The 27,352-nt window shown below is 38.1% G+C and overlaps 1 protein-coding gene across 1 annotated transcript in view; it reads left to right on the top strand.

The window, feature by feature from the left end:
• The window catches only part of LOC117302252 (phosphatidylinositol 4,5-bisphosphate 3-kinase catalytic subunit alpha isoform-like), a 63,570-nt gene that overhangs the window by 5,652 nt on the left and 30,566 nt on the right, over positions 1 to 27,352 (top strand). The window contains exons 2-8 of the mRNA XM_033786105.1: positions 5,417 to 5,660; positions 7,100 to 7,703; positions 8,314 to 8,523; positions 21,665 to 21,912; positions 22,373 to 22,606; positions 24,079 to 24,270; positions 26,846 to 27,121. Coding sequence (XP_033641996.1) covers positions 7,358 to 7,703; positions 8,314 to 8,523; positions 21,665 to 21,912; positions 22,373 to 22,606; positions 24,079 to 24,270; positions 26,846 to 27,121 — 1,506 coding nt within the window. The 5' untranslated portion in view covers positions 5,417 to 5,660; positions 7,100 to 7,357. The remainder of the gene's footprint in view (positions 1 to 5,416; positions 5,661 to 7,099; positions 7,704 to 8,313; positions 8,524 to 21,664; positions 21,913 to 22,372; positions 22,607 to 24,078; positions 24,271 to 26,845; positions 27,122 to 27,352) is intronic.

Below are 27,352 nucleotides of genomic sequence, written 5' to 3'. Positions count from 1 at the left end.
AATTAAAAAATTGCGAAGCAGCCTTTAAAATTAGCCAGGCAGGCCTTCTCATCTTTCAGTTAATGTAGGCACAGGCAATTTACCCTGACATAAGGAATAACTCAGAATGGCTCCGCGTTGTGTCTGTGGTACCTCCGAAGCAATTCGCATCTGATGAGCTGCTTTTTTAATCTATTACCATTAATCACACTCGGTAAAGTGACAAGTATGTATTTCCACAAAGAATCAGACAGCCTAGCAATGAACATCCCTGATAAGGAGTACATTAAAACTCTTGAACACAGACTCTAGACTTAGAGGCAACCAGCTAGTAGCATGCGGTCTCAATCCTTCCATCCTCTGCTCCTGTAGGTCACTGTTTGTTAGGTTTTTTTTCTTGAAGTCTTCAGAAATATTTTCATTGTTTATGATAACCTAACAAGGCTGTGTCTGAATTAGCAGCTACGGCTACGGCTAGATTTCCGTGTCATCATGCATTGAGGTATAGGATGTCCTTAGCAATACCCTTAGCAACAGATGTAGTCGTAGCTGTAGCTGCCAATTTGGATGGCCGTAATCTCAGAGACCTCCCCATGATGCACTAGGTAGCATTTAGGTCGATACGCAACATTGCAGGTTGATACTTCCTTGGAGTTGCGGCTGACTAGTGACAGTGAAAGGATTTTAACAATTATGTGGGTAGGGTAGGGGATAGGCTGTGTTTCCAAGCAAATTCACAAAAATCATCAAGATAAATCATTCCCAGAACCGTTTTTTACATGTATGGTATCATATCAATAAGCTTCTATGAAATCCAAACTTAAATTTTTTGGGAAAAAAATAAAGTTTTGAAAAACAAATTCAGGTCTTTATGGAGGATCATGTGTGCATGTTTTGTTTTATTAAAACAAAAACAGATAATAAAAAGGTGAGGTTTTCTCTTCTAGGCAAATGGATCAACAGAGTGCTCAACCAATTAAAGCCATTTGACACTTTCGGTAAACAGTATTGTCCAAGTCCCACACTTCGTGTATCACATAAAATATCAAACCTGTGAAAATTTAGACTCAATCGGTCATCGGAGTCGGGAGAAAATAATGGGAAAACCCACCCTTGGTTTCCGCACGTTTCGCAGTGTCATGACATGTGTTTAAAATAAATCCGTAATTCTCGCGTTCGAGAATTGATATTGTTTTAATGTTTTGGCAAAAAGTAAAGCATTTCATGGAACAATATTTCAAGAGAAGTCTTTCACCATTACCTTCTGTAAACCCTTTAAATTATTTGTAAATCTGTGATTTTTTTTTTTTTCTGTACCGAAAGGGTCCTAGATGGCTTTAAAACAAGCTTCCAGTGATAAATTTACTCTGCACCTTTTTGTAGAATATCTTGTAAAGGTGTACATGTAGGTCACCTCAAATCAGTACACTCTTTGGATGTAAAACACTTTCCCTTGTCGCCCACTGTTCCTTAAAGGCACTGCACACTACTGGTTATTACTCAAAGTAATTGTTAGCATAAAAACTTACTTGGTCACAAGCAGTGGAGAGCTGTTTGTAGTATAAAACATTGTGAGAAACGGCTCCCTCTGAAGTTACGTAGTTTTTGAGAAAGAGGTAATTTCTCACTCAAATAATAAAATATTTCAGCTGAAGCCTTTTATTATGCATACTGAAAGCACACAAAGTTAAATGCAACAAGGGTGTTTTTACTTTCATTATTCTCTTTCAAATTCGATGACCAATTGAGCCCCAATTTTCACAGGTTTGTATTGTATGCATGTTGGGAAACACCAATTAAGAATACTGGTCTTTGACAATTACCAAACTTGTCCAGTGCCTTTAAAATGTATGAGGAGGACCCTGCTGACTTTGGACAATTCAATCACTGTAGGTACACATTGCTTGTGTGGTTTAGAAACGAAGTTGACACAGTTTCTTTCATGGGCTCTGTTTGATGTACTAGGTTGGTGGGCGAATCCAAGATTGTTGTAGGAAAAAACTTGATACACTAGATCAATGCATTGAACGATTGCAGCAAGAACTATATGTGCGTGTGCCCTCAAAGTCCTACACAGCTAGATTTAGGGGGAACCTTCGCTGTTCGGCTATGGCTGTTCATCAAAATGTTAAAGGCAGTGGACACTATTGGTAATTACTCGAAATATTTATTAGCACAAACCTTACTTGGTAACGAGTAATGGGGAGAGGTTGATGGTATAAAACATTGTGAGAAACGGCTACCGCTGAAGTGATGTAGTTTTCGAGAAAGAATAATGTTCCACGATTTTGATTTCGTGGCCTCGGATTTAGAATTTGAGGTCTCGAAATAAAGCATCTGAACGCACACAACTTTGCCTGACAAGGGTGTTGTTTCTTTCATTACTATCTCGCAACTTTGACGACAGATTGAGCTCAAATTTCCACAGTTTGTTAATTTATGCATATGTTGAGATACACCAAGTGAGAAGACTTGTCTTTGACAATTACCAATAGTGTCCAGTGTCTTCAAGACCCCACAATGTTTTACAACTACACCATGGAGAAAAGAGACAACTTTAACCCCCACCATTGTTCATTTCACACATGACGTGACAGGGCTCAAATTTTGTGGGAAAATCAACAAGCTCAGAATCTTTAATGGACCAGGATCTTATTTACAAGACCTCAATCAAAATTAGAAGAGACTAGAATCAAAATGACACCGAAAGGTTTTTTATGGGTGATACTCAGCAGGATTTAAGGATATTTCTGAGATTCAAACTCGGCACTTAATATCATTCTTTTGAGACCAAAGATGTTGAGTTGAAAATCAAGATTGATTTTCAAGGGGAAAACAGCACTTGGCATTCTATAAAGCTATAAGGTTATCCCAGGAAACAGTTTTTCATTTGTCAACTCTAATAATTCAAAAAGTTAAATAAATTTTCTCTGAAATTTTTCAGGAAATTTGTGTATTCTTGAGGAAGAGGCTTTCTTCTGATATGCGAAAACAAATTCTTTTTGAACCTTTTTTTTGCTTTCACACCAAACTTGATAAGTCAAATGAAATCTTAACATGGTTGTCTCTTGGTGTGTTTATTGATAACTAGAGAATTGGAAATTGATTTTATTTTAAAGTGTAACTTTAATTGTGGAGGCTATAATGTACTTTCTGCATCATAGTTATTTATTCCTGGGAGGAAGGAACATAACGTGGAATTCCCCATTTGTTATAAAATCTCTGTTCAAACCAAACATTATAAAGTAATTCTGGAGCTGTTTGTTCACTCAATTCTCAGAATTACCTGGAGGTGTAGCCGGTAATAAAAGAGCTGAGACATAAGTCCCTCGGAATGTCCCCCAAACTATCAGCCTACGTGAAATATTAACCTTTCCGATAAATATCCGGTCGTTATTGGAGCAGTCAATTGCTCTTGGCCTCAATTTCCATTCTGAAGACTCTTACGATAAATTCTAGATTCAGATTGGTCTCCTGGAAAATAGAAGCGGCAGAGGCTTAGCTTCCCCATAGCAATGTTAGGAAGCTCATATTTGTACTGACAATAATGTATTGCTTTCAGAAAGTAGCAGTGTTGCACTAGCTAGACCAATTTTAGTGGTGGGCTCTAAATCCACCAAGGGGAAGTGGTTCAGCAAAATTATTCAAGTTTAGATATGTGGCCATCATTGCTGAAAAGCAGTCTGTGCTGGGCAGCTTAGTGTATTTTGTTCTGAGTGCAGGGCGATATTTGTTAGTTCTGGGCAGGCACACACCTGGCACCGCCCACCACCGCCCACCGTGGATACAACACTGACAAGCAGACGATTAAATAGGTTTTTCCCCTGTTTTAAGGTAAAATACCTGGGCGGTCAGGACCACAAGCCTGAGGCGAGTAGTTTTAGTGTTGGCATGGTTGGGCCAGTAAACTCACCTAACACATATAATGTACCTCTGATGATAAACGTTTTTCACCAGATTGTAGGAATGGAATATGGGGGTTTTTGTTTTTGTTTTTTTACATGATCAAATTAAGTTCTGTTTTTAACACCGTTCTGTTCTTAATTTTGTTTTGAGTTGTGTTTTAAATTCACTTAAAATTTCTCGAAGTGCTGTTCTTTTTGCATTCCTTAGAGAGTTTTAGGAGTGCGAAGAATAGAGATTGCCTTCATACTCCATAAGAAAGATGTGCTTGTACTACCAGAGCTGTGTATTGAGAGAGTTAGAACATAGAAGGACAAGTTTTCTTCTGAAGCGTGGTTGCTGGATGTAATTTTTAATACAGATGCAGCACAACTCAATGCGCAGTCTAGTCTGGTACCCTGTGTCCACCCATCCATTTTTTGGGATCATAAAATTGCTTCCAATCTTAAGTTTTTGCAACTCTCTAAATATACTGCTCTAGGTAGGCCCTATGTATTTTGAAGCTAACTAATGCCCAAACATGAAGGCCAAAATGCAAATATTTTTAAAGTGAAAACTTCAGAACCATTTTGTTATTTAATTTGTTTAAATGACATTCATCGTACATGTACTTCATCTAGAGTTTATTGTCTGTGTCATTGTTTTTGTTAAGCTCCTCAGGGTGAGCTAAATCAGTGTGAACTTAATCAGTGTGATCACGATAATAATAATGATCTTATATAGCGCTTTTTACAAAAGCGATACAAAGCGCTTAAGAAATACAAAAGCATCCAAACAAAAAGAGATGGATTGATGGATTGGTTTCCTACAAAAATCAACAAAAAGCACTGAAAATATAACAGATCAAGCTACAACGCATTTGCATTATGCAATGAATGTGTAGGCTGTACCTCTTTGTTCAAAATTGTGAATGTAAACTTTTAACCTATTCATCTTGGGTTGTCTAAGGTCTTAGGCTCTTAGGTTGTCCATGGAGCAATCTGACTCTCCCGCGTCTTAGCAACGATTCCTCCATAGAGATTGCTCTCAGTGAGAGCAAACATCTACACATACACTAAAAGATTACCAGCTGACAGAGATTTGTACATATGTTGACTGGCTCCAGTTTTTAATTACATACTGGACTCTAGCCTGCAGACTTCAAGTCATCTTGAATGATTAAAGGCACTGGACAGTATTCCCTGGCCACATTTAATTTGCAACTCTGACCTAAGAAATGAGCGGCACGCAGAGATTTTTCTAAGAAGAAAACAAATAACTACTTGTATTCGGGTGTTGGTGCAGATTGCATAGGTTTCAAAAGAATTGGTTTTGCATATTTTGGTGCTCCTGGTAGATGGAGCTTATTGATCAAGACTCAAAAGTCGTCACCTAGCAAAAAGGAACAATCATTAAGAAGCATTTATTAGTTTATTTTGATTTATTTGCTTATACTAATAAGCATTCTCTAGTATTAAATGGCCTTTTAAGAGGATATGAAATTGACTTTTGGGGGAAAACTGGAAAATAATTTATATTTTTTTTTTAATTACAGAAACGCAGAAGTAGCTTAAAAGGAGGCGACAAGGAGAGCTGCATAAAGAGCCAAGGCCGGTCGGTGTCTCAGATGTGAAGTAAGGGCTTCGGGTTACTATGACGATCTGAAGTGATGAAAAAAGAGAAGTGCTCTTAAAGACGAAGCACCCCATCCAGTTTCTTTATTCTTCTTTTTTTCTTGAAACGACGACGGAAAGTTTGGTGCAAGAAAACAGCGAGTGAGACGTTCCACCAGCCTATCGGTAAATATTGCAACGGAATTGATATTTGAACGTAGAACCTGACCTTTTCCAATCTGTTTGACCATGTATCATCTTGCTCTTAGACCATGTATCATCAAGAGTGGCAGGACCTTAAACGTTCCAGAGCATGTTTGGCAGGCATTGGCAGGCATAATTCTTCCTATTTAAGTCTGATTTCCAATTTTTGTTTTCCTCTGAAAAAACATACAAAATTGTGATTAAAAAAGTCTGAAAAGTCTAATAAAGCAAACACTACATTAGGTCAGCCTTTGTATTCGATAAAATGTTCCTACTTTTTCCAAGAAAAAAAAATCTTGCCTTCATTGGACCTGTGGAAGTTTCAAATTGTTGTATCATATTTGCCTCATGAAATTTGTTATTGCTAAAATTAATGTATGAGCTGAATAAGTTCAAAGATGTACAGTTATTACAAAAAGAAATAAAACCATTGAAAAAACTGATAATTATGTGACAGATGAAAAGTAGAACCTTTACTGTATTTTTTTGTGTAATGTAGTTTTTGAGACACAGGTGTGCCACCATATTGCTTGTAAGCTTCGTTCTAATAACAACATTTAATGCAAATATTATAGCTTAAAATCCTCCTACAATGTTTAGTAATTAACTTCACAGTTACTGACTGTGAACATTTTTTTAAACTAACTGCTCAGTTAAGGGCATTAAGTAGAATACCGTCAATGTATGCTTCCATTTTTGGCAACTAGAAAACATGGATAAAGCTTGTTGTTGGTTACTTTATGGAGGTCCATTTCAGACGGGAGTATTTTTGAATACTAAAAAAAAAAGTATGTGAAAAAGAGACCATTTTACACTGTCCTTTTAAGGGTTTTTCCCCTGCAAGATGCAAATTGCAGCTGATAAGCAAAAGTATCCAAAGAATGCCCAGATTGCACAGTAGGGATTATAAAAACTAAGTTAAATACCAAGTAGAAAATATTCTGAACAACTTTTTCACTTCAAACCTATTTTGCTCGGCCAAACATTGAAAATTTGGGTCCAGAATTTCCAACAGTTTTGACAAATCCTGGGGAGAACCCTGTCTTTAGCATATATCCAGTAAATTTTGTTGTGATTATTTTTATTCTTTAAATTCAAATGTATTACTTTTGTTGTATTCTTGAACATCTACATTCACCTTCCCATTTCCCCTATCTTTTGCATTTAAAACCAGTCCCTTGCCTCAGCCCATAAAAAGAGTGTGTACCTTGAGATATTGTACATTAACAGAACAGTTTCACACAGGTACTGTGTGTATGAATCTTGTAATTCAAACGTTTTTGTAAGGCTCCAACTGGAATTTGATTCTGCAAATGCTCTTGAGTAACCCAATTTATTTGCAATTTGCAAAGAGGATTGATAGTTTTGTTTTTAGGAGGAGGATTGAATGACATTTTAAAAGGCTTTTATTTAAATTGCAGGAGTAATTCTGGTTGGTTTGTTCTACTGAGTACATGAAGCTCTCGCATATAATGGCATTGGTGTTGAAGGACTGTAGCGTCGTATGTAGACGTTTTTACAGGTGCTAATGAAGCTATTAGACGAGCCAGACTGTATGCCGTGGGGGCTTAATAACCAATCCCACCCACTAACGAGGTAACATAACTCCTGCTCTGTCGGAACATAAAAACATCCACTAAACCATTCTGCTGGGACAGAATTGACGTTTGAATCTTACAATGCCGCCGTCGTCAGGAGAACTGTGGGGCTCCCACTTTATGCCCGCCAAAATCAGCATAGAATGCCTTCTTCCGACGGGGATAATCGTACCGTTGGAATGTGTTCGTGAGGCGACTTTGGAGAACATTAAAGCCCTTCTATGGAAAGAGGCAAAGAAACTACCTCTATCACATCTTCTCGGGGAGGCATCATCTTATATTTTCGTGACTATAACCCAAGATGCGGAGAAGGAGGAGTTTTATGACGAGGGGAGGAGGTTGTGTGACTTGCGCCTTTTTCAGCCGTGGTTAAAAGTCGTGGAACCAGCAGGAAACCGGGAAGAGAAAATGCTGAATTATGAAATAGGTGAGTGAAAGTGTTTTCTTATCTACCGTATTTTGGTTTATTTGTGGTTAGAAATTTCATAACTGAGCTACATAAATATTAACATTATGTGTACAGTGTAGTTGCAAGGGACATCGGGTGCCTCCAACTGATCTTCCCAACTTAATGAGGGATAGACAAGAATGGGCAAATTTCAACATGATTCCGATATGAGTCAACTAGAAAGAGAGGGAGCTACATTTGTAGGAACTACCAGGGTTACAGTCACAACACTAAAATTTGTCATGGCATTCTGGTTGGTATCCTGTTTTTTCTAAGCTAAGCAAAATTATTTTGTGTTGACCACAAATATATGTCCAAATGGTTTAGTTTCATTACAAATTCAACACAAAAACTTGGTGAGCACAAGAAAATGTTGCTTAACATCAATGGTTGTCTCTAAGCTAGGCAAGGTTTACCAGCATATTCAAATGGATTGAGTCTCATAAAGCTGTTCAACAGAAAAATGATGCTTAACGGCAATGGGTTACCATCCAAAATGCCATCTAATTTAAACTGCTTGTGACTGGTTCCCTGCATATTTTGCTTTACAAATAATTTGAGGTAGTAATTTATTTATTTTTATTTTCAGGTACTGCCATCGGTATGCCCATCAATGAATTTGACTCCATGAAGGACCCTGAGGTCATTGATTTCCGTCGTAACATCCTCACGCTTTGCAAAGAGGTCGTTGAAGAACGAGAAATCCAGGGGAAGACGGAACATGCCATGTACGTCTATCCGCCAAACATTTACATCTCCCCTGAGCTGCCAAAGCACATCATGCAGAAGCTTGATAGAGGTAAGTCTCAAATGGGAATGAAGATGAGTAATAACAATAACTAAACATTCCAGTTGAAATAATCACAACCAGGGCTCTAATTTGACTTTGGACCCGAGGCCAGTAATTTAAATTGCATAAAAGTCAGTGTAATATTTATAACAGAAAGAAATGATGATCAAATGTTGACTTTGAGTCTGGTATTTGTACAATTCCGTTGAATATAAAACTAAACTAACACATAAGACAAATGAGACAGATCGTCTCTTTCTCAATGAAGATTCTGGTCTAGTGAAACAAATTCTTGCTTGGTAAACATTTTAAGCTATAAGCCCTGTAGTCTTACATACATGAAACACACAACAGAGCATTTGTAAAACGCTTTTTCAACAAGATCAAAGTGCTGAAAAAGCAAACCAATGGAATAAAACTACAACATACTACATCTGGTACAAATCCGTTTGAAGAATTTTTTTTGAAAAATGGCAAAGAGGTACAATTTATGATGGGTACTGGGGGGTTGTTCCACATTCGAGGAGCAACAAAGGAGAAAGTCCGGTTGTGAGCAGATGAAGGTGTTCTGATGGTTGGGTGTCAGAAGCTAATCGCAAGCTTGAGCGTGGCATGGCGGTTGGTTTGAGAGCAAGGTAGTCTTGTTGCAACTGTTAGAGGTCCCACTATTGTACATTCATAAATACCTAAAACAGTTTATCCATTCTGATTGGTCGAGAGGGCACCACATGGGGGTGTTTGAACGGATTATACAACACCAGTAAAAAGTGTTGAAACATGGGCATGACGCGCGAGCTTGCACCTGTGCTTATAAGACAGTTTCTTCATTCCTATTGGTCGAGAGCAACGGCTGGAACAGTTGTGCCACATCAAGCAAAACGCGCAACACGCACAGCAATCTCCTTGTAAGGAGTTGTTTACCCGAGGGCCTACCTATTTCATAGCTGGAGGGGTGTTGTGTTGAAAGAAATCATTGAACAATTATAGTTTTTGCAATTATTTTACTTTTTGACCAAAAAGTGTTGACTTTTTTTACCCGAAAAGGTATTTGTGAATGGGAATCAAAGTGTGTTGAATCAGTTTTCAACTAGTGGTTTACAAAAAAAAAAAAAAAACAGGCCTCGGCAGGTTTAAACCACTTGTTGAAAACCTCTTTAACGGACATTGATTCCCTTAGTATTACAGCAAACAATTTGAGGGGGAGTTTGAGAGGCCTTTTGAGAGATGGATGTGGTAGGGATTTCTTTTCTCTAAACACAATCAATGTTGTAGCCACGGTGGGCGTTGGTGGGTGGGCCTGCCAAGAACTAATTTTTGCCCAGCACTTTGAGGTCAATACATTGTGTCACCCAGCACAGATTTCCCCCAGATTAATTCAAAGTATTATCCCCTGTGCATTGATCTGAGACACAGCTAATGATGAGGAGTTTGCACAGAAAGAGTACAGTCAAAATGTCAAGATATTATTGGTAATTGCTCAAAATAACTTTTAGCATAAACACTCACTTGGTAACAAGCAATGGGGAGCTGTTGATAGTATAAAACATTGAGAGAAACGGCTCCCTCTGAAGTAACAACGTTTTTGAGAAAGAGGTCATTTCTCACGCAAATGTTTAAAGGCTTCAGGCCTTTAGCTTTTTAGTATACATCTGAATAAAGCACACAAAGTTGTGCAACAGGGTTTTTTTTTCTTTCATCATTCTCTTGCAACTTCGATAACCAATTGAGTAAAAATGTTCACAGATTTTTATTTTATGACTCTATGTTGAGATACGTACACCAAGTGAGAATACTTATCTTTGACAACTACCAAAGGTGTCCAGTGCCTTTAAAATTATTATTAAACATGAGAAAGCAATTCTCAACGTATACATGTATAGATGAATCACAAACACAGGTTTTTTTATTTTAGAAAAAAACTTGATGCTTCAAAAAAAAACAGTTCTCTTGGTCCTCAGTGTATCACTTCTACAATAACACATAGAAAGCAATACATCCGCCAAGATAAAACAAACAAGTTTCACTGTTCATATACATTTTGCAGCTCCATAGCCATTCTCTGTTTACAGGGAACCTTCCTTCAATCAATAAAGTGTGGAGTCGTTGATTCCGTAAGAAAATAAAGTCCACAAACTATCTGCAGGGTTGATAATGAAACACCATCTGTCTTCTTCCAAGCTTTCAAAGGTTGAATGTCTACACTTCCACTTTCCTGCGGGAAAAAATTTGTCATTCGATCTTTGCGGATCGGAAATTGTCGCTCCGTCGAGGATAGTGGTGACAGGAGACAGCACCAACTACATGTTCTGTTGTAGACTGTAAAAACTCTTCAACATTCAATTTACAATGTGTAGTTGATGTTGCATTTATTCGCTTTTAATAGGTAATGTCAAATGCGAAAGTGGCATTTGAAGACGATTTCAAGCTATCTTATATACATGATGTGGCTAAATAGAGCGCCTCAATGGAGATCGCCAAGTTTTGTATTACCAGGCGAAAAAAGTGTTGTGCTTAAAAACTTTTCCTCTAGACTTGTTCATTTTCTTATAATATGTAAAGGTGTTATTTTATCAAGACAAATGTCCTATTCCAGACATGCAAGAAATTATTGGTCTTGTTTGAGAGGATGTTGGGTGTACAGTTTTAAATAAGGGAATTAAAGGGTAGCGACGAGTTCTTTAACGGTCGTTTAAAACCGGCATGGTCGTTGCCGTGTGATAAGGCCCGCGCCGAAGGTGAGGGCCTTTATCGCACTTCAATGATCCTGCAAGGTTTTAAACAGACGTTTAAGAATGATCACTACTCTTTTATTCCCATTCATAAATGCCCTTTTGTTAAAAAAACTTTTCAAAAAATACAATTATAGACACTTTGACAATTGAAAATTTGAGGTTTGAAGTATTTTTTTCCGGAAGCCAGCCGGTTATAAACAGCTCCAGCTGGTCATTATCAACCATTTAAACACCCCCATATGACGCGCTCTCCACCAATAGGAGTAGCGAAACTGTCTGGGGTATTTATGAATGTTTCTTTGTTCAACCAAAACAACATTACAAACCCCATGTAGAGGCCCTTGTACTCGAATGACGTTTTCCTACTTTTTCCCATGGCCAAATATCAAACATGCTCTACATGCAATGAACCTGTGAACAAATTTAGTTTATATAAAGCGTGTCCGTGGTTTTTGTTTTAGTTTAACAAACTATCAAGGGTTTTGTGCACGCTCAACGTACATGTACGTGTACGTGCTGAGCCTACTCAATTCCTAGCAATTTCTTGCCTTTGCCGGTAATTCAGAAGGAAGCATTTCTCTGGAGGATTGGCACTGGTGTTAACCTAATAACCAGTTTTTAAATTAATCATTTTGTTCTTTGATGATTGCACTGTTCCAATTACATATTTGACCCATTTGAACCAGATAGAGCCTGTTTTTATCTTGTCTATTAAAAAAGGGCTTTGATACCTTTTGTAGGTCAAGCTTTTGGCCATTCCGTCATCATGAATCCCTACTCACTCTGAATGAAGATGTACAGGTGTATGTAATATAACTTACCTGTACAAGTTTCAGCTTCTTTAGTCCTCAAGTTTTTGAGAAAAAAAGGGAAAATCATAAAAAATCTTTGCTCAGTAAAGCAATTTGTCAAGCAGAATTTCTGCTAAACAGTTTATGAAATTGGGCTCATGTAAGTGCAAATCTGTGACCATAAATATTTGCACTCATACTAACCTTTAAACTCTCTTTAACACTCTAACACCCTTTAAACTGAGGCAATAATATTTTTTGCTTTATGAATTCAACATGCTCATAATAATTCATACCATTTTCTTTTAATACCCTGGCAAAAAAAAACATCTCCAAACATTCCTGTCTGACGCTTGGCTAATTAACATCGCGCCCGGATGCAGTCAATTTCTTACCTAAACATTTGTGTAACATCACTTGTATAATTCAATCAATGCGATGGTTATTTCATAAGGTGACTCTGTGGACTCTTTGAGACGACGTTGCGTGAAGACCCAAGGCGTTGTAGAGTCCAACCCACAAATATACGTTAAAGGGGATAAGAAAGGCAACTAACGGTCAATTCAATAGCTACTTGTAATTTACTGCACACATAATTGCTTGTATCTTTTTTCATGAGACAAAGTATTTGTGCAATCTTGAACCAACTGCCAACTCTCCCTGATTCTGCAGAAAGTTCCCTGAAAAAGAAAAAAAAAGTTAAAGGGATAATAATTAGACCAGTAACAGTCATTCTAAAATTTCATCTTTGCATGTTGAAAGGGGAAGGCCATTGTCATTTTGGAAAATCTTAAAGTCAATGAGAAACCTTTAAAGGGCACCAAGGCCAAGACCAGGGGCAACGGAGGCCATGGGCTCTGTGGTCAGCGAGTTTGTCCTGGCCTGTAGTAGCAATTTTTATGAGTCAAATGATTGTTCAATATTGAACTATTATAGACGAGCTGCCAACTCTCCTTTTTTCTGCAGAAAGTTACCTGAAAATAAACCAATCTTTCCATATTCCTATTGGACAGATTTGAAAATCTCCCTGATAATGGAAAATTTGCCCAAATTATTTTGAAGGTTAATTTCTAGATATTTCCCTGATTGTTGAACAAAAATCTCCCTGATTGCAAGATGCACATTTGCCACAAGTGTACATAGGCATGTATACGCATGGACAACGTGGAGTGTTATAAACCCAGTGCTAGGTATTGTAAAACATGAAAAGCATACAGAGATACCAATACATACAATTTGAAAAGTTAGAAACATTGTTCCACGTAACCTTTAAAACCCCAGCACCCTGGAGGGATTTAATACAATTCATCCTCACTCTAACAAAATCAAGCCATATGGTAATTAAGCATTCTGTTGAACTCAGGTGGATTATGGTAGACATGATCAGTTTTTGGATTTTGATGGGTTCGGGATGGTTAGGGTTTTAAATGTCGTTTTCTCAAAACTGTTACAAACTCTTAGATGCATTTTGAAAAGCAAGAATAAAATACGTACACTGTGTATTTTTGCTTTTAAAAAGGTTTTTATATTACATTGTTTTCATTTCTCTTAATTAAAAAATAAACACAAGGCCTGGAATTTCATATTTAAACAAATTGCAAAGGGCAAGGCCATTTTCATTTTGCAAAGGGCATGGGACATCTTAAAGTCAATGGGAAACCTTTAAAGGGCACCAAGGCCAAGACCAGGGGCAACGTAGGCCATGGCCTCCGTGGCCTGTGTGGAATTCCAGGCCTGAAACACTGAAGATTGTTTGTTGAACAGGGCAATTTTTGACAGCAGTATTCTTTTCCTTATATTTGTTTCCATAAATTGAGATGCTAGACAACTATTTTGTTTTGTATTTTAAAATATCTCTACATTTTGTACGGTGTTTCTAATATCAAATGGAGCCTTCAGCGGGAGACTATGTTTGGAATAGAAAAATTTAATTTACAAAATTTAATTTCAATCAAACTAAACAGTATGAAATTAAGTTCATTTTGGGACTGCTATGATGTTCACAAACTGGCAGCATAATAAAAGACATTGACATTTGCAAAAACAATACTTTAATAAATTCAGGCCTTTGAAGTTCAGGTATTATTTCTCTATGAGAAAAAGAGTGTGTCTTTTTAAAAACATTTAGCTCCTAAAACTTCAAAAAAAAATCATTTAAATTTTGGTTTTAAATAATTTAATCTTCCAGCACAATCAGACGTTTAATTGCAGACAAATTCTTACAATTATTTTGGTAGAAAGGTGTAATTCTGCGTGGTTTGGCGTCAATCTAGGGATCCGTAGCCAATTCTGGCCCTGAATCTGTCTAGTAATTAACCGTCTACGCGGCATTAAAGTTGATTCTCATTTGCGATGCCTGAGCGAATAATATTTGTGAGACAATCGGCAGTGGGCTTACCCACCTACCTTATAAGCCTTAAGCAGGGCTTCACAAACATCTTCTCATTTTACCTGATTGTGGGTTTTAGACAGACATACTTTAGAATTGCTAATTATCTTGTTAAAACAGCCTATTTGAAAGTTTAATGTATTTTAAAGGGAAGGTATATGCAGTTGGTAATTACTGTTAAGATAAAACTTGTTGTTATAGAATCCTACAACAGCTTTCAATAATATAAAGCAATTTAAAGAAACATTTAACTTTGAAGTAATGTGGTTATGAAAAAAGATATTAGTTTTTATCCCCAAAAATTTTAATCTAAGCGTTACTGTCAGATACATTTTTCAGATTGTGAAAATTTTGACAAATTTAGTTTTATCCCTCTATGATGTATTTCTGGAGTACTAGACAATTAGAGTTAACAAAGTTTGCCAAAAACCAATGACATACAATATCAGGCCTGATACTTCACAGAGACAACAAAGGCGATTGCCTCCATGCCCCTGGTCATTGCCTTGGTGCCATTGAAATGCTCCAGTAGAAATTAACAATTTCCTTATAGGGTGCCCTTTACCGATGAGAAAATGCCTTGGTGCCCTTGCCCCTTAAAAAAAGAAAACATACAGACCTGCAATATACCCTCTATTAATATTTCCTACAAAACTAGAGGATTGGACTGAGTACTCTTCTAGATTGAAACACTTTTTATGAAACCACAAGATCAGGAATGTGAAATGTCACATCCTAGCTATTAATCCCTTGTGTGTTGATGGTGGTACCATTCATTACAAACCCTCATGGCTTCCCAGACACACCTGGTACATTTCTAACTGGCCCATCAACCTTTCAGACAGCACATTTTGTGTGGGTGTAAAAGGGTGTCATGTTCTGTTATGACGGATTTGAATCAAAGTTCTCTGTACCTTGCAGGCATTTTTTCATTTGAAAAATTTAGGCCATCGATCGAGACAGAAGCAGTTCTGAGGGTGGATATTTTTTCTACAGTCAGTATGCTTCCGGAAGTTATTGGATGACCTGTGTAAATTAAAAAGGGATTGCAATGCAGTTAGTCGGAATTTGGAAATATAGAATTTGCTGACAATAGAAAAGTGGGATGTTCAAATTGATTACAATCAATTTGAACATCCCACTTTTCTAACTCTAAATATATTTAGTGTGTATCCAGAACACAACTGATAGAGAATATTCAAGAATATTAAGGCAAGTTCAAATGGGCTATATAAGTCCAAAATGGGCTGTCTGTCCAATTTCAAAGTGGGGCAACCAAATTCACAGTAAGGCAAGTTCCACATGGGTTGTTCAAGTCCAAGTTCAAAATGGGCTGTCCAATTTTAAAACAAATTCACAGTAATCAACATCACAATAGGGCATCCAAGTTCACATAAGGGCGCCAGAGTTCACAGTTGGGTGTCTAAGCTCACAGCAGCAGGTCCAATTTCAAATTTTGAATGTTACCAATAGTTTCCTCTGCTTTTACCGCATTCCCCATTGACATTGCGTACTGGCCTTTGAGGTAATCTTAAAGGCACTGGACACTATTGCCAATTACTCAAAATAATTATTAGGATAAAACCTTACTCGGGTACGAGTAATGGAGAGCTGTTGATACAATGTAGTATAAAACATTGTGAGAAACAGCTCCCTCAAAAGTAACGTAGTTTTTCAGAAAGAAGTAATTTTTCAACAAAATATTTGAACTTGATTTTGAGACCTCAGAATTCGATTTCAAGGTCTCGATCAAGCATTTGAAAGCACACAGCTTGTGCAACTAGGGCATTTTTTCTTCCATTATTTTCTAGCAATTTCGACAACCAATTGAGATTAACTTTCCACAGGTTTGTTATTTTGTGCATAATGTTGAGATGAGTCTGGTCTGTAACCATTACCAATAGTGTCCAGTGTCTTTAATTGTAAATTCAAAATGCAATTCGATCGATGGAGTGTAAATGTTTTCCTTTTTTTGTTTTAAATAAACCATAAAGTATTCCAGACATGCATCGTATACCCCGTGTAAGATTTCATTTTAAGCTCCTGTACTTTCAATGAACTTTGTAAAAAATATCCATCCCATGTATGGACTGTTCGTCAAATAACACCCGGAGGAACACTGTGGTTTTCAAAACGATGTTCCATCTTTGTTGTCCAGTTCTTTTCAGCATCACTTTCATCCGTGTCAGAATTTCATTCTCCGTCTGATATTTCACAGAGAAAGTGTTTTTGCCAAGGAGACTCTTGCATACGTACGTAGAGTGAGAAAAACACAACAGATAGGTTGCATAGACGCCATCTTTTCAGTCAAATTGCATTTGCAGGCGCGTCAAGCGAAATGTTAATGCAGCCACGCTGTTTACTAACCTATCAGGCAATGGGTTTTGTGAAATGTGTGCATGCTGCACTCCGTTCTCGCACAAAACGCACGACTGTGTGTTCCAAATAGCCCGTAAAGAGGGCCGATTTATGTCATATTGCAACCTACTCTAGTGCTACCTTAACAAACACTCTGGTCTTCAACCCAACTTTCTCTCTCTTGGCTTTCAGTTAACTCCAAGTGCCTTTACTTTACAGTAGTAAGCAACCTTGTAAAAGGTCACATTAAACCAAGCAAGTTCAAAATGGGCTAGATCCAAGTCCGATTTCATAATGGGCTGTTCTGATATAATTTCAAAGTGGGGTGACCAAATTCACAGTAAAGCAAGTTCAGAATGGGCTGTCCCTGGCTGCAGTTCCACAAACACTCTGGTCTTCACCCCACTCTCTCTCTCTCTCTCTGTCTTGGCCTCCAGTCAACTCCAAGTGCCTTTACATTACAATAGTAAGACGACCTTGTGAAAGGTTAAGACCTTCCTAGAGACAGCAGTCACTAGTTGTTAGCGTCTGCATCAATGTTGATGGCCAAACAGCTGGTTGGTAGTAAGGTACTTGAAAGAACATGTCTGGAACCTGCAATCAAGAAGAAAAGTATAGTTTTCTAAGTAAACATTTATTTCCATCTCTTATTTTTAAGAAACCTACATTTTAAAGATACTAGTTGTACATGGTTGGTTTGGGGTCGAGTTCTCTAGTTTGGGTCCAATTCACTAGTTTGCAGGACACGTTTCATTGTATTTAGGAAGAGTATTCATTCCAACCCCCTTAGTTTTCAAGACTCATTTCATAAAGGGATTGTACATCATTTGTTTGGGAAGAGTATGCATTTCAACCCTCTAGTTTTCAAGACTCAATTCATAAAGGGATCATCGTGCATCATTGGTTTGGGGAGGAGTGCAGTCATTTCCAATTCTCTAGTTTTCAAGACTCATTTCATAAAGGGACCGTACATCATTGGTTATCGGAAGAGTCTTTTTATTAAAACTCTCTAGTAAGAATGGTACACCATTGTATTTGGGAAAAGTACATACATTTCAACCCTCTGGTTTGTAAGACTCATTTCATAAAGGGACGTTAAATCATTTGTGACGAACACACAACGCATCTTCTGGTTTGTTGCAGCATAGGTTATGGTCTATGGAGTTCCCCTTTAATTTTCAAGTTTGTATACCATACCAATGGCCTCACACTGTTTTCTCCACAAGGACGTAGGGCCCTAATGTCTCTCGCACACCAGGCTAACGAGCCCCATCATTTAATTTGCTGTCATGAATTACAACCAAATTGATTTTTTTTTTCTGGGATTGGCAAACCCATTGAGAGCTGTGCGTACTATGGCAACAGACCACTGACAGTCATTGAAGGCTGAAATAAAGTCAAGTTTGTTGGGCCCTCCTTATTTGAGATTTTTTCGCTATTTCTCTCTCTCTCTCTCTCTCTCTCTCGTTTTTTAAATTGGATCAAAGGTAATGGGGTTTATGTATTGCCATGTAGTTTCTTTAACTCTACACTAACATAATGGTTTTGACCAAAGAAATAGAGAAATGTTTTGAACAAATGAAAATAGAGTAGGGCTTGAACCTGCGACCTTTGCATTAACAGGCTGGTGCTCCCAACTGAGCGGTCTAGTCCTATGTTGGTGGTCTCCATATTTTTTCTGTATCTTTGTTTGGGGTTGCAATTTAAAAATGAACCCAGTCAGTTGCTCTTGTGATGTATTTTAAATAGAGTAATCTCAGAATATTTCAATCAATTTCCTTTTTCTACTCTGTCTCTAAAATTTGACCAATATTTGATGAACGTTTGCATGTTGCAGGCCTGGAATTTCATCTTTGAGAGGGCAAGGCCATTCTTATGTTTTAAAGGGCACTTCAATTTGAAAATCTTAAAATCGATGGGAAAGTTTTGAAGGGCACCAAGGCCAAGACCAGGGCAACGGAGACCATGGTCTGTTTTCGACTCGGGCCTTTATCACACGGCAACAACTCTGCCTGTTTTAAAACGGCCGTGTAAGAACTCGTTGCTACACTTTTATTCCCGTAATAAAATTTTTCAAGTTAGCCCCCTCTAGGCTACTGTATAGTACATGTATGAAGCTGATCACTGCCATTAAAATGTAGCAGTCAGTCTATCATTTCCATTAAGACAAAAGTAGAGAGAGGAAAAAGAGCGGACGTCAAATTATCAAGGGACTGGGGGTAGGTAGAGCACACTGTCGCCTTAGTAACATGAAGATAATGAGACTGGAAGACTTTGAGAGGAAAGTGATGAGAGGAAGAGCTTGTTAATTAAATGGATATCTGGGTTAGTAAATATTCAAGGGGGGTGGGTGTTGGGCTTGCAGTGCCAGATGGTTAAAGAACCTTTGCCCTGGTAATTCTTTCCTTGTAAGAAAAAAATTATCTTTAGGATTTTCAACTTAAATCTTTTTGGAGGTGGACTCGGTCACTCTGATCTTTCAAAACTTATACTATTATTTTTATTTCTGTTTAATTTGTCTCTATGATTATAAACTCCTGGCGCTGAAATACCAAATTTTGTGAATCTTGGTGAGAATGATTTTATGAGATGAAGAAACCTTAATATAACACCTTGAAAGAGATTCAAGGTGAGGTGAGGAGGCATATTGCTTACAGAATTTAAGGTATTGAAAAGAAGGTATACGTTTGGTCATTACTCTAAAAATGATTTGTAATAAAAGTTATTTATAGTTAAAGGCAGAGGACACTACTGGTAATCGTCAAAGACTAGCCTTCACAGTTGGTGGGTCTCAACATTATGCATAAAATAACAAACCTGTGAAAATTTGAGCTCAATCGGTCATGGAACTTGCGAGATATGAATGAAAGAAAAAAACATTCTTGTCACAAGAAGGTGTGTGCGTTTAGATGGTTGATTTTGAGACCCCAAGTTCTAAATCTGAGGTCTTAAAATCAAATTTGTGGAAAATTACTGATTTCTCAAAAACTATGGCACTTCAGAGGACGCCGTTTCTCACAATGTTTTATACCATCAACCTCTCCCTATTACTCATCACCAAGAAAGGTTTTATGCTAATAATTATTTTGAGTAATTACCAATAGTGTCCACTGCCTTTAAACCCATTGGACACTTTCTGAACAGAACAAAAATTAAATGTTCACAGATTTACAAATAACTTACAGGATTTACAGAAGGTAATGGTGAAAGACTTCTCTTGAAATATTATTCCATGAAATGCTTTACTTTTTGAGAAAACATTAAAACAATTATCAATTCTTGATATCGAGAATATCAGATTTATTTTTAACACATGTCACGACACAGTGAAACGTGCGTAAGCAAGGGTGGGTTTTTATGTTATTTTCTCCTGACTCGGATGACCTATTGAGCCTAAATTTTCACAGGGTTGTTATTTTATATTAGGTTGTGAAACACGAAGTGTGGGCCTTTGGACAATACTGTTTACTGATGTTGTGCGATTACTTTAAAAGCTACCAAATACTCCTATATGACAAAACTGCAGTATTTAGTTCTACCATAAACATGTATTTGATTGCTATTGGTATTAGTGGCACCATGAAATTGGGCCAAAATGTGTGGCTAGTATTACCTCCTGTATCTCGACCAGTAGACCCCTGGATATTTACCCTCCGTACTCTCCTTAAGATCTTGAGCACACAGGGAACCCGGGAATTGTGGTCCCGCACGTCGTCGAAGACCCATATAAAATAGAAACCTGCCTCGCATCTTTCTCCCCTGGAGAGTAATTTTCCGATGTATGTTATCTCAGTCAACAAGAGCGCAGGTGGGTAATAAAGATTTCAATTAATCGGGGACCTAGCTCACATTGCTGCAGTGATGCACGTTGGTTCCTCAAGAGTTGCCTGTGGCGATGTACAAACACAAGAACGTCTTTGAACACTGGAAGTGACATGCTATTTGTTTGATCACTGGGCCAATTTTTGCCCCAAAATCAAATTTTAGGTCACCTTTTTTCCTAATAAAAAAATTTACAATTTTATTAACTATACACAAATTTGTGTGTTCACAGGACTAATGAAAGTACTGAGTATACTGTTTGGGTAAAACTAAAATACATTATTTATCTTGATGCAAATTTAACTTAAGAAAAGCTTAATAATTTGCTTTAAAAAATATCAAATTTTTGAGGTTTTGTTTTGGGAGAAAAGAAAACGTGTTTGTTCACGAGGTTTATTTTTGTAAGTGTTTTCAAAAAGGAAGCGTCCAGGCCTGCGGTGTGTTACAAATTTTTTCCGATACAGGATTAGTCTTTCTGCACCTTCAGCTTTTCTCTGTAGTGAAATTCTCATCACCGGAATGATGAAGTGCGCCCTCGCTTGGATCAAACCCGCGGATTTTCCTTTGAAATTGATGTAAACCTGCATAATAAATCCACCATGATTGCCAATATCTTCTGTCCCTCTTTGTATCGGTGAAAAGAAACATACCGTAGCGTGTCTGTGCACGCTACACATTGGAACGTCTGGGTGACAAAAGCCGGCCGCCAAAAGTCAGCTTAGACAAATTTGGTGGACTGGATGTAGAGGTCATCCAACCTGAAGTGAAAACTGTAAACCACTTTTTCCATTTATGTACAATCTCACCCAAAGTGCGCATGAAACCTACAAGCTGCTTTAATATTAACACTTAAACACACACTCTCTGACAATTCAGCCTTAAGAACTTGAGTACAATACACTAGACCTCGCGGCCACGATACACCATACCTACCTATTTTTTAGCACTGTCTTGAGTTAGATCCTACATAGTGAGTAGTGATCCATTTATAAAGATTTTGTTTCATAGCATTGCTCAGTTTTTTTACATTGTACTTGTGGTTTTGTTTCTTACACTAGGTCGAGTCACAGTTTGTATATGGGTCATCTCATCCAGCGGCCAGCAGAAAAAGTACACCAGTAAGATCGCCCACGATTGCAAACCAGAAGATATTATTGCAGAGACGATACGAAAACGCACCGAGAGTATGTCGCTGTCGATGGCTCAGCAACAACGATGTGTCGAGGAATATAAAGGGACGTACGTTCTGAAAGTCTGTGGATGTGATGAATACATCATGGATGATTACCCTATATCACAGTTTAAGGTGGGTACCAGTATTTACTAGAAATTACATTAGAGAATTATAAGGTTTGCGGTAACCAGGAATGCAACTTTTCAGTGACTCTGATGATTTCCTTCTTTGGACATAGAAAACACCGCAACGTTCTTTGTGTTTGACTATTTCAAGCTGTGTACATTTATATGCATCAGTGCAACATTGTTGATTTTTTTTAAACTGCGCAACACTGTACAAGTTTAGGAGATACAACATTGTTGCACTGACACAATAATATTAAAATTATATAATCAACCTTTCTCCGGACGATCACTGCATATTAATGAAGATATTACAGCTCTTGTCTTTCTTTAGAGCCACCACAACTCTTGAAAAAGTTTGTTAATTCACTGCTATCGTAAAGTACCTACATGTATGTACATTCCCTGAAATTTATTAGTTAAATAAGTTTCTAGAAACCTTTTCTCGTTCCAATTTTGACCACCAGTACATCCGTCAATGCATTCTGCGCAACAAAACCCCACAGCTGATGTTGATGTCCCGAGACAGTGTCCTCAACAGCCTGCCAGAGGTTGCCTTCCCAATACCCTCCTACATGAGGCGCGGCCCTCCAGCTTTGCCTAGGGATAACATGCAGGCCAAGTGCCTGTGGGACGTCCATGACCCGTTCAGGGTGAAGATCAATTGTGCAATGTATGTAAACGTCAAAGAATTAGACAAGGTATGTCAAGAACTTTGTACTATTAACTTGGATTTGTTTGGTGAAACTAATGATAGTCATTTTGGCTGGTATTCTGTTTCTGAAAAACAATACTTTTCTGTACTTACACTACATGTAGCAAATTGTTGTGTTTACAGTTTTTATGAAATTGGGCCGAGGTGTGATGCTGGGGCAGTGACCTCAACAGAGCTGTCTGCCTGCATTATAAGAAAAGATAAGATTTGATGAAGGAATCTCGCCTTCAGAGGACATACTAATGCTGTTTTTTTGATATAAATTTGCTAAGTGCAGGAAAAAAGAACAATTCTCTTCTATGGAAAGTGGTTTTAGAAAGACAGATTCGAAAAAATCAGTTAGAGAAATGTTTCTGCGTGAAATATTTTTTAGATTGTTTATACCTATTACTGGTTAAATTCCACCTGCGTGAATATAACCACTCCAGATTTTCAGCAAAATCCCAAGAAGGCTACCACCATTTAAAGTTTCATGGCAACATATATATCAGATTAAGACAATCAAACGATTCCAAAGCCAAATAAAACTGTTTTTGGGGTATGCTTTACTGGTAGTCAAATAATCCAGGATTGTACTTTTACCGTTGTTTCCTGCACTTGACATCCTAAATCCTGGTAAAGGTTACTGAAATGTTTATTTCCAGAAAAGGTTCCGGAAACCGGCTTGTGTTTCTTGCTTTCCTGGTACTTCCGCCAGAAATACTGTTGTGTTTTCCCGGTAGTAAGAATAATTTGCATTCACGCTCAAACCTTGAACTGTTATTTTAGATAACCAACAGGCTCACAAAATTGTGCATCTCTTTTGCTAGATTACAGCGTCTTTCTTCATTAGTTCTAACAAAGTCAATATCCACAGCAATTGCCTGTAAGTTTAAAGTGCCCATCCATAAATTTCCTATTGAACAATTTACCATGCACATCAAATTACTATGCAAAATGTATCAGTCGACAGTCTTAAAAGCACAGGACACCTTTGGTAATTGCCCATCCATAAATTTCCTATTGAACAATTTACCATGCACATCAAATTCCTATGCAAAATGTATCAGTCGACAGTCTTAAAAGCACAGGACACCTTTGGTAATTGTCAAAGACCAGTATTCTCACTGGGTGTATCCCAACATTTGCATGAAATAACAAACCTTTTGGGCTCAAGTTGCAAGAGAATAATGAAAGAAAAAAACACTTTTTCTGCACAAATTTGTGTGCTTTCAGATGCATAATAAGAGACTTCAGCTGAAGTCTTTTATTATTTGAGTGAGAAAGTTGTGTTGTGCTTAGCTACTTTTTGTGTTTGTCTTACAAATTTCTAATTCTAAGTCTATATCCAGCTAACTAGACATAGACGTAGAGTTAGAACCAAGTTTCTTCCCTTTGACTTTTCCCATTACTAGTTATACATGTCCAGATAGTAAACCTAACCCAAGTTGCTTTTCTTTGACTTTTTCCCAACTCTAGATATATGTCCGATCAGGAATCTACCACGGCTCGGAATCACTCTGCACCCAAATGATGACGGAACATGTTCCGTGTTCAAATCCCCGCTGGAATGAATGGTTAAAGTATGAGCTGCGTATACCAGATATTCCAAGGAGTGCCAGACTCTGTGTGTCCATCTGCTCAACGAGTAAACGGAGGGGCAAGAAAGAGGTAAGAAAGAAGGCGGGGCCAAACAATGAAGGCGTCAATACATAATGGGTCAATTTTCTCAGCTACGCTTAAAAGGTAGTGCACATATATGAGCAAGTTCAAGCGAGGGACTATTGTCGACCATTGGTTGACTTTGCCTGGTACCCAGGATATATTGCATGTATAGGTCACCATGGAACATTGACAAGTGGTCGACGAATGGTCAACAAATGGTTGCTGCTCGAAATTGCCCATTAGTAAGTGTCAAAATATAAATTCTATAGTGTTTTGAAATTGAGTCAGACGGTTAGTTTTGATCTCACAAGTCTAAAACCCAATCTAAAGGGAGGTTATTTGTTCCACTATTTTCTTGTAACTCCGATGACTTATAGAGCTTAAACTTTTACGGACTAGTTGTATCATGTATGTTGGATACTGGTCAAACAGTTTAAGCCTTAAGCCCGGTTCAGGACTAGTTGTATCATGTATGTTGGATACTGGTCAAACAGTTTAAGCCTTAAGCCCGGTTCAGGACTAGTTGTATCATGTATGTTGGATACTGGTCAAACAGTTTAAGCCTTAAGCCCGGTTCAGGACTAGTTGTATCATGTATGTTGGATACTGGTCAAACAGTTTAAGCCTTAAGCCCGGTTCAGGACTAGTTGTATCATGTATGTTGGATACTGGTCAAACAGTTTAAGCCTTAAGCCCGGTTCAGGACTAGTTGTATCATGTATGTTGGATACTGGTCAAACAGTTTAAGCCTTAAGCCCGGTTCAGGACTAGTTGTATCATGTATGTTGGATACTGGTCAAACAGTTTAAGCCTTAAGCCCGGTTCAGGACTAGTTGTATCATGTATGTTGGATACTGGTCAAACAGTTTAAGCCTTAAGCCCGGTTCAGGACTAGTTGTATCATGTATGTTGGATACTGGTCAAACAGTTTAAGCCTTAAGCCCGGTTCAGGACTAGTTGTATCATGTATGTTGGATACTGGTCAAACAGTTTAAGCCTTAAGCCCGGTTCAGGACTAGTTGTATCATGTATGTTGGATACTGGTCAAACAGTGTAAGCCTTAAGCCCGGTTCAGGACTAGTTGTATCATGTATGTTGGATACTGGTCAAACAGTTTAAGCCTTAAGCCCGGTTCAGGACTAGTTGTATCATGTATGTTGGATACTGGTCAAACAGTTTAAGCCTTAAGCCCGGTTCAGGACTAGTTGTATCATGTATGTTGGATACTGGTCAAACAGTTTAAGCCTTAAGCCCGGTTCAGGACTAGTTGTATCATGTATGTTGGATACTGGTCAAACAGTTTAAGCCTTAAGCCCGGTTCAGGACTAGTTGTATCATGTATGTTGGATACTGGTCAAACAGTTTAAGCCTTAAGCCCGGTTCAGGACTAGTTGTATCATGTATGTTGGATACTGGTCAAACAGTTTAAGCCTTAAGCCCGGTTCAGGACTAGTTGTATCATGTATGTTGGATACTGGCCAAACAGTTTAAGCCTTAAGCCCGGTTCAGGACTAGTTGTATCATGTATGTTGGATACTGGTCAAACAGTTTAAGCCTTAAGCCCGGTTCAGGACTAGTTGTATCATGTATGTTGGATACTGGTCAAACAGTTTAAGCCTTAAGCCCGGTTCAGGACTAGTTGTATCATGTATGTTGGATACTGGTCAAACAGTTTAAGCCTTAAGCCCGGTTCAGGACTAGTTGTATCATGTATGTTGGATACTGGTCAAACAGTTTAAGCCTTAAGCCCGGTTCAGGACTAGTTGTATCATGTATGTTGGATACTGGTCAAACAGTTTAAGCCTTAAGCCCGGTTCAGGACTAGTTGTATCATGTATGTTGGATACTGGTCAAACAGTTTAAGCCTTAAGCCCGGTTCAGGACTAGTTGTATCATGTATGTTGGATACTGGTCAAACAGTTTAAGCCTTAAGCCCGGTTCAGGACTAGTTGTATCATGTATGTTGGATACTGGTCAAACAGTTTAAGCCTTAAGCCCGGTTCAGGACTAGTTGTATCATGTATGTTGGATACTGGCCAAACAGTTTAAGCCTTAAGCCCGGTTCAGGACTAGTTGTATCATGTATGTTGGATACTGGTCAAACAGTTTAAGCCTTAAGCCCGGTTCAGGACTAGTTGTATCATGTATGTTGGATACTGGCCAAACAGTTTAAGCCTTAAGCCCGGTTCAGGACTAGTTGTATCATGTATGTTGGATACTGGTCAAACAGTTTAAGCCTTAAGCCCGGTTCAGGACTAGTTGTATCATGTATGTTGGATACTGGTCAAACAGTTTAAGCCTTAAGCCCGGTTCAGGACTAGTTGTATCATGTATGTTGGATACTGGTCAAACAGTTTAAGCCTTAAGCCCGGTTCAGGACTAGTTGTATCATGTATGTTGGATACTGGTCAAACAGTTTAAGCCTTAAGCCCGGTTCATACTTCCTGTAAATGAAAGTGCAAAATGAATTTTGATGTCACATGGTTCTTAATCTGTGGACTTTTGTGTTTTGTGTCGTACAAAAGGTACCCAAACCCTTTAACGATATTGTTATTTTGTTTTCTTTGACTTTGTTTTTTAGGGTGGATGTTGCATAGCTTGGGGTAATGTCAACTTGTTTGATTACACCAACCGCCTCCAAGCAGGCAATCTCCGCCTCTACCTCTGGCCCCTCCCTCAGGGGCATGATGAGCTTCTCAACCCATTTGGCCAGACGGGTTCGAATCCTAACAAAGATGCTCCGTGTCTTGAGCTTGAGTTTGACCGCTTCAAGTACAGCCTGGTGTTTCCACAATTCCAGGAGATCAGCGAATATGCCATGTATGTGGCTCCACAGTACGACACAACCTCCGTCTTTGTAAGTTTCAATATGTTATACATGTAGTAGATGGAAATTTGCATCGGGATAAAGAATATTAATTTGGGTTTTATCCATACACCTATGTGTGTTAGCACCGTGTACTTTCTCGAAATCTGAACAAAAATCACAGGCATATTACTCGGGTAGGATTCAAACCCGCGACTTTTGCAATTCTAGAGCAGTGTCTTACAAGCTAGATCACCTAGATTGCCCGGAAGCTGGAGGCAG

Source organism: Asterias rubens, chromosome 18 (assembly GCF_902459465.1).
Source record: "Asterias rubens chromosome 18, eAstRub1.3, whole genome shotgun sequence".
Lineage (NCBI taxonomy): Eukaryota > Metazoa > Echinodermata > Asteroidea > Forcipulatida > Asteriidae > Asterias > Asterias rubens.
Note: the sequence above shows the minus strand (reverse complement) of the source record. Positions and strands in the feature narration are given on the sequence as shown.